General features: G+C 40.9%; 1 protein-coding gene across 2 annotated transcripts; it reads right to left on the bottom strand.

The window, feature by feature from the left end:
- Window positions 1-2654: 2654 nt before the first annotated feature.
- Window positions 2655-8031, bottom strand: RAMAC (RNA guanine-7 methyltransferase activating subunit). Of its 2 annotated transcripts, none has more exons than XM_061394049.1 (4): window positions 7922-8031; window positions 7161-7209; window positions 4199-4377; window positions 2655-3478 (listed from the first exon to the last, which is right to left on the bottom strand). In XM_061394049.1, the coding sequence occupies exons 3-4, from the start codon at window positions 4366-4368 to the stop codon at window positions 3292-3294; spliced, it is 357 nt and encodes a 118-aa protein (XP_061250033.1). In that variant the 5' UTR covers window positions 4369-4377; window positions 7161-7209; window positions 7922-8031; the 3' UTR covers window positions 2655-3291. The 2 variants fall into 2 exon arrangements, with proteins under 2 accessions (XP_061250033.1, XP_061250035.1); XM_061394051.1 differs by lacking the exon at window positions 7922-8031 and adding an exon at window positions 7561-7882.
- Between the last annotated feature and the right edge of the window lie 171 nt (window positions 8032-8202).

Raw genomic sequence — 8202 nt, 5'->3', positions numbered from 1 at the left:
ACTCAAACTCATGTCCATCGAGTTGGTGATGCCATCCAGCCATCTCATCCTCTGTCGTCTCCTTCTCCTCCTGCCCCCAATCCCTCCCAGCATCAAGGTCTTTTCCAATGAGTCAACTCTTCGCATGAGGTGGCCAAAGTATTGGAGTTTCAGCTTTAGCATCAGTCTTTCCAATGAACACCCAGGACTGATCTCCTTTAGAATGAACTGGTTAGATCTCCTTGCAGTCCAAGGGACTCTCAAGAGTCTTCTCCAACACCACAGTTCAAAAGCATCAATTCTTTGGCACTCAGCTTTCTTCACAGTCCAACTCACATCCATACATGACCACTGGAAAAACCATAGCCTTGACTAGACAGACCTTTGTTGGCAAAGTAATGTCTCTGCTTTTTAATATGCTATCTAGGTGGGTCATAACTTTTCTTCCAAGGAGTAAGCATCTTTTAATTTCATGCTTTACAGTTTATCAAATCCTTCCCTCTCACTGATTAAACAAATACTTATGCAGCACCAATTATATACAACTGAGGTTTTAATGGTCACAGGCTTTCATTTCCATTCTCAAGCTCTTATATGTCTGGTCACTTGTTTTTATGATAACCCTGTGAGAGCGACAAGCGTATCCCCATTTTTGCAGGTGAACAAATAAGCTCAAAGTTTAAGTGCTTGCTTTTCTCAAGGTCGGATACCTTGTAAGACAAACTTGGAGCCAAGATTCCTTATGCTTAGTCTATATGCTATTACAAGAGACTACCTATTTGAGATGAATTTCACTTGACACTTATTTTTTTCTTCTCTACTTTTCAATGATCCTTAAGTTGCTTTGATGTTCTTTTCTGTCTCTCCCACATGAAGCAGAAACCATGTCTTTTATTTTTTCCTGATTTTAAATACACAGGGAGCAGTCTGATATAACCACTATTTACAAAAAAAAAAAAACCCACCACCACATAAATTACCCATGCTGAATGCAAAAATAACCCATGTTAAAAGGAGGACTCATCATATTTCCAAGAAGAGTTGATACTCAGACCATATATGCCCTATTGTAGCAGTGTGAAAATATGTAAGTACTGTTGGAAAACACTTTTCTTCCGAGCTTTCTGAGAGGCATCCTCCCTGGTCCCTTGGATCCAGAGATCTGCTGCTGCTAAGTCACCTCAGTCGCATCCGACTCTGTGCGACCCCATAGACGGCAGCCCACCAGGCTCCCCCGTCCCTGGGATTCTCCAGGCAAGAACACTGGAGTGGGTTGCCATTTCCTTCTCCAATGCATGAAAATGAAAAAGTGAAAGTGAAGTCGCTCAGTCATGTCCGACCCTCAGCGACCCCATGGACTGCAGCCTTCCAGGCTCCTCCATCCATGGGATTTTCCAGGCAAGAGTACTGGAGTGGGGTGCCATTGCGTTCTCCGATCCAGAGATCTAACTAGTGTCAATAGCTGGCACAGCAGACAGCCTCCAGGACCCTGCTCCAGAGGTGTGGCCCAACAAGTCAGTGGCTGTGCTTTATCAGTTGACAGGTATTTTTAATAACCCATCTGCTTTTGGGGTTCCCTGGTGGCTCAGATGGTAAAAAATCTGCCTGCAATGTGGGAGACCCAGGTTTGATCCTTGGGTCAGGAAGATCCCCTGGAGAAGGGAATGGCTACCCACTCCAGGATTCTTGCCTGGAGAATTCCTTGGATGGAGGTGACTGGCGGATTGTAACACACAGGCTGACAAAGAGTTGGACACAACTGAGTGACTAACACTTTCACACTTCACTTTCATACCTGCTTTCAGAAAGGATCTTGGGATATAGCCAAGCCATTCTTAACTCTCTGGGCTAAGTACTCTGTAGTATAAAGACTTATCTTAGTATACCAGCACTGGCTTGTTTCCTACTGATGTAATGAAGAGGGGTATGGGGAAAACCCTTATCTTATTGTTAACGTTTTATTTATAGCTGAGCGTGAGTACTTGGTTTATCAAATCTTTTGTAATAAAACAGTTACCTGAAAGGATGGCTTTGCAGGAAGTGGGTATGGAGGAGAGAGTTAGATCCAGAGCATATAGGAGAAGCGTATCTGGAGATGTCAACCTCTAGAGCAGATTGCTAAGAAAGAAGGCAGCAGAAGGCAGATTCAGGAAGTTGCCTTTTAATATCTTTGACCTATCATGAAACTTGTGCTCTTAATATTACTCTTAAACCAAATGAACTTTTTTCAAGAGATATGAGGACAGAGCAATAAAGCTCATCTCACTGTATTAATCAATGGACTAACTACCAAAATTTGAGGGAAAATACTTACAAGTATTTTATTTGAATAAAACCATTATAATGGCCATTAAAATGATGGGAAATATGGTGCTCATTCTGAAAGGAAGTTTCAGCATCACTGGATTTACAGAAGAGGAGGCAGCAAAAATGCACATCTGGAGGTGAAATAACATTGTAAACTCAACCTACATTAAATACCATAAAAGTAAATAGAGTCAAAATACAGCATTATTTACATATAACTGAGAAGAAAGGGAACATTACAGAGTTAAACTTTTGCATAACGTGTAATGTTTATGTAAGCAAAAGCCTTAGAGTTAGTGTAAAATGACTGTGTGCCTTAATCCCACCCACCACTAGATTTATAAATAAGACACTGAAACTGAGACTGATTCCTTCCTGATTTTATAGCTTTATTCTTGATATCCCTCTAAAAAGAGACCAAAATGATTGTGAAGATGACTCATACCTATAGAGTAACTACAAAGTTCCACATTCACATAACAACAAAAGCCAAATGAAATATACTGCAGTTGTTTTACCTTTCAATTACTACTGGGTACAACACATCATAAGTAGGCATAGTGGTGCATTTAGGAGCCGACTGTACTCCCTGTGTAAAATTTGAGGAATGCACACATCTGAGCGTAGGGATATTTCATCTTACAAATTAAAAGCAAGCATTTTCTACATAAAATTTTTATTTCTGTGTAAAACAAAGACAACTCCTGAAGGTCTAACAAGGAAAATTATATACAACATTCAAAACACTATTAAGTCATGAAACAAAGATGAATCTGAGGTAGAAGTCAAGCAATATAACCCACAACCTTTTTAGGGGAGTATTTATTTCCAGCAACCATCATGTCTCTCCAGTAAGAGCAAATTTTTTAAAAGTCCCAAGTTCCAAAAAATTAACAATCCATTTTCTACAATCAGATGTAAAACTATGACCAACAAAAGACACAATGTAAACTTTTGTCATGTTAACAGAGTAAATAATTTTACTAAAAGTTGGTGACACTTCTATCAGTAGTAGCCATAGGGAGGCCTTTGGTTGTAACCATAGTGTCCATATTGATGGGGGTAGTAAGGTTCTTGTCTGTGCTGCGGGTAATTGTTACCCCAGGATCGTCCATGCCATTGATTGGATCGATTGTCACTTGGCCACCCCCGTCTGCTATCCCTACCTCTAAACTGTCTGTTATCTTGCAACCTACAACAAAACAGAAATATTTTTATACTTCCCTTAAGAATAAAAACACATGAGAAATCTAGCCTGGTGCATTTCATTTCTCAATCTAATACTCAGTAAACAAAAGAGTAAAAACCAGTTCTCTTTAGAGTGTTATTGCACCAGGTATTCAAAACTTTCCTAAAATTCAGATCCAGTATTATACTGGATAGACTTTGCAGAGAAGAGGTAAACTATAGCTGCAAACTCAAAACAATAGGATGGTTCTGAAGCAAACTAAACCTATTCAGTTGTTCAAAAGCAGTATGGTAATATTCCTTTTATCTATTTTGAGGTATTAAATGGAAGTAATTTCCATTGTATAAACTTCTTTCTAAATGGAAACCAAAACAATACCTTCTTTATGGAATTTAATGTAAACGTTTTGTAGAAAACCCTAGGTTTTTAAAGCATAATTGCCAAGAAAATATTAGTCCGGAGAAAGAATATTAAAAAAAAAACAACAAAAAAACCATTAAAATACACACACACATGGCTGCATAGCAAGGGGAAAAAAAATATGGTGCTGACAAAATATTAAAGCAAAAATTTATCAGGGACTTAAGCAGTTACTAGGCACTCAGTATAGCACACTGAACAAAAACACTGATGCCTGCCCTCACGGGCCTTGGGGGCTAGATGATTCGAGCTGTCCTCTCCCAGATCAGCCACCTGCGTTTACTCTTCAGAAGTAATACATACCGATTGCCTCTATTTCTCAGGCTGCCACCAGCTCTGCTATTCCATTCCTCAACAATCGGAGGGGACTCAGGAGGGCGTTTTAAGTATTCTTGGTATTCTTTGTCATCTTCTGTGAATCTACTGGCAAACATCTCTTCAAAATTTGGAACAGCTTCAGAAGTGTCAGTCATTCTGAAATTCTGTACAGGTTTTTAATATGTTTCTATTAGAATTTTTTTTTTAAGTAACACCATCTTTACCAGATAGAAAATAGGAAGTAAACACTTTTAGGCAGAGTATGCGTAAAGCCCTTGTGTACCTTTAAACCTAAGACAGGCTAGATTCAATTCAGTCTTTCTTCACTACTATAACAGAGGCACTGTGCTAACTAGGAGCCTGGGATACAAAGATGAACAATATATCATGAACCTTGCCCACAAAGAGCTGAGGTCTGGTAGAATAGACAGTTGTGGTATAAATATAAAGGGAAGAGCAGCAAATGTCAAGAAATGAAGCTCTCAAAGTGAGCAAAAGTCAAATAGTGAAATACTTTGTATTTAATGTAAACAACGCTGCTTTTTCTGAGGCAAAGGGGTGGTTTAAGCAGGAAAGTCTCAAGAGCAAATTTACCATTTAGAAGGATCACTTTTCTATTAATAACACTGTAGAGAACAGATTAGTGAGTTTAAGGGCAGATTACTGCAATAACATAGGTGACATGGTGAGGATTTAATCCGAGGCACAGACTGTGAAAATAGTTTTAAAAGAATTCCAAAAGGAATCAGTCACTGAGTAGATGTTATGAAGAGAGGAGGGGATAAAGGATAACTCCTAGATTTGTGGCCAAATAATTGGTCAGGTTATGGTATCACAGGAACTAGAAAGTGAAGGTGGGTGAAGATCCACACTGAGTTAAGTTAGTTATGATATGTATATCCACATGAAGAGTCAGTTCACAGTTTAAATATCTGGGACAGAGAACTGGGTGGACAATGAATGCAATGGGATACATCAGTTTTGCTGGTGGATAATGCTGTGAGAATGAGACTCCTCAGGAAGGCTATGGAAAAAGAAAGAGTATCAAAAAACAATCCTAGAGAACATCACCGTATAAAGACGATAAAGAAGGGCTCAGAGGAGAACCCAAGAGATTATCATAGAAGGCAAGAGATTAAAGAGTGAAAGGTCATCAGTGTTGAATAGTAACTGGAAAGAACCAAGAGAAAATTAATTCGATTTAGCCATTAGGAGCTCATTAGAGTAGCAGGGATTAAAGCAGGACTACAATTAATTAAGAAGTAATTGGAAAGTAAGGAAATAGAAATCTACACCCATTAGTCTATACTAAGCTTTCAAGAGGCCTGGCTGGAGACACACACAAAAGGCAGTAGCTAAGGGCTTACTGGAAGATTATCTCTTTTTCCCCAGACTAAAACACCTGATGGTTGGTGACAGGAAAATAAAAGAAGAGCCAACAAAGAAAGAAAAAGACTGAAAATACAGTGAAATGAAGTGAAGTCACTCAGTCATGTCCAACTCTTTGCGACCCCATGGACCGTAGCCTGCCAGGCTCCTCTGTCCATGGGATTTTCCAGGCAAGAATACTGGAGTGGATTGCCATTTCCTTCTCCAGGGGATCAAACCCAGGTCTCCCGCATTGTAGGCAGATGCTTTTACCCTCTAAGCCACCAGGGAAGTCTCTGGAAAGACAGACAAAAAGGCCTTTAAACACAGAGCTATTAAAGTCGAAGGTAATTACTATAGAATGGTATCTAATATATTTCCTTTTTTTCTCTAATACATTCTTATTCTAGGTGTTCTGACACATGAAAAGAAGTACTATAAATATTATGTAATGGCTATGAAAACAAATTTTTTTCAGCTGAGTTTTCCAGGGCAATTATGGATTCACATTTGAAGCCGTATTTACCCAAATTTTCCGAGAGCTCCCTACCTCTGAGAAAAGATTTGACTTAGGCTGCAGAAGGCCTAATCCTTGAGGAATCAAGGAAGAAAGAGTTCACTTCTTTTTATCTTCAACCAAGATCTGGAAGCCAGCCCTGGAAGTATTTTGGAGGTAGCCCCCGATGCCCTGGGGCTTCCCTGATAGCTCAGCTGGTAAAGAGTCCACCTGCAATGCAGGAGACCCCGGTTTGATTCCTGGGTCAGGAAGATCCCTTGGAGAAGGGAAAGGCTACCCACTCCAATATTCTAGCCTGGAGAATTCCACGGACTGTATAGTCCATGGGGTTGCAACGAGTTGGACAGGACTGAGCAACTTTCACTTTCACTTCACTCAATGTCCAGTCCTTTCTTGATGCAGTCCCATCCCCTACCTTTCCTAACCTAAACCCTATCTTTCTATTCTTTGCCTCAAGACTTGTTTTATGATGTGGGGTATATATGACATCATGTTAAAACTTTAAAACCAAATCTCTCTTATTTGACATCCTAGAATTATTTTTCTTCCTTTATCAATTCAGTTATAATAAAAAGCTTTTGTCAAAGAGATGTGATAGTAGAAGACAGCTTTTTCATTAGTTTGTCTTTCCTCCAAACTCCTCAAAACTCATGTGAATATTTATAATACTACTGTTGTCCCAAAGAAATTAAACAAAGATTATTATTTGGATTAAAGAAACAGTATCTAGATGTTTTAACTTCTAGACATTAGAGTATGTCTTATTAAATACTAATGTGTCTGAGATTGGCAAACAGCTGTCAAATTCTCAAATCCAAGGTACAGTTTAAGATAGATTCAGCAAATTAAAACCGTGCCTCAATTGCTTTAGGAAACACTGGAATCACCAGAAAGATGACCCATACCTAACCAGAGGGGTGATAAAAATCATAAGGCAAGGCAAATGTGCTACTGTATTTAATGTTCGCCCAGGATCCCGCTCCCACAAATAAGCAAATGTTTATCACCTTTATCATTACTGGTGAGGATGAAAGGATTTTCATTGATCCATGCTTTACTCACCTCAGGGATTTGAAGCGACTGTTCTGTTTAATGTTTAGATTGTGTAGATCTGTGGGAAGAAAAACAATAAACTTTACTCCCTTGAAAGAAACCCTCAAATGGTGTGTGCCGCGGGGACGGGAACCGTAAGGATCTTTAGTTAATTAAGTGGTAGGATTAAAAGACTTCCGACGCTAATTTGAAACAGGAAATTGGAGCTTAAAGTGCTATCGAAGAGCTACAAGACTTGTCCTCCGGGCCTTCAAAGTCAATCCGAGCGTGAATAATAACTAGACAAAGTATGTTCTTTTCTGTTAAAAACAAACACAACAACAGCAAACAAGGTAGATGTGTACTCGAGGACGGCTAGTTTTTAGGCCCTAAATAAAACCACACGGAACTTTCGCTGTGGGTCACTGACCTCGGAAAGGACTACCCAGAATGGGCAATCATGCCCTGAGAGATGAACCCAGAGAATTAACCGACGAAGACAGCGACTGAGAACCGCTGCGTTTCTCAGTTCTCTCTCGCAGCTTTGACTGCTGGGCTCCTTCTAAAACACCTCGGCCCCAGGCGCGAGGGAAATCAGAGGCCAAGAGGGGGAAGCGGCTTCTGGTTTCGCCAAAAAGTCCGGTCCCAGAACTGCAGAGCCCGAGGACACCTCGCCGGCCACTCAGTTCGGCCTGCCCGCCCGACTCCCTCCTCCCTGCGGCCCGAAAGGACTCCTCCACCCAGGACTGTGTCTATCCCGCTCAGGGCTCCAGATGCGCACGTAAACCTACCTCCGGTCCAGGGCGCTGGCACAGTACCTCTGTGTACACTCCTTCAGCTCTCCCAGGTAACAGAGCCACTTCGGCCAGAATCCGACCGCCTCCTGACTTCCGCTTCCGGCGCGCTGAGGCCGAGGCAGGACTGTGAAGTCTCGCGGGATCTTCAGGACTCCCTGTGCATTTTCCCGTTTTCTCAATGCTGATGGCTTGTGCGGGGCTCTGCGAGAGTACTTGCTGCTCCTGCTAAGTCGCTTCAGTCGTGTCCCACTCTGTGCGACCCCAGAGACGGCAGC

Source organism: Bos javanicus, chromosome 21, assembly GCF_032452875.1.
Source record: "Bos javanicus breed banteng chromosome 21, ARS-OSU_banteng_1.0, whole genome shotgun sequence".
In the NCBI taxonomy this organism is placed as follows: domain Eukaryota; kingdom Metazoa; phylum Chordata; class Mammalia; order Artiodactyla; family Bovidae; genus Bos; species Bos javanicus.
This window is presented reverse-complemented; position numbering and strand designations above follow the sequence as displayed.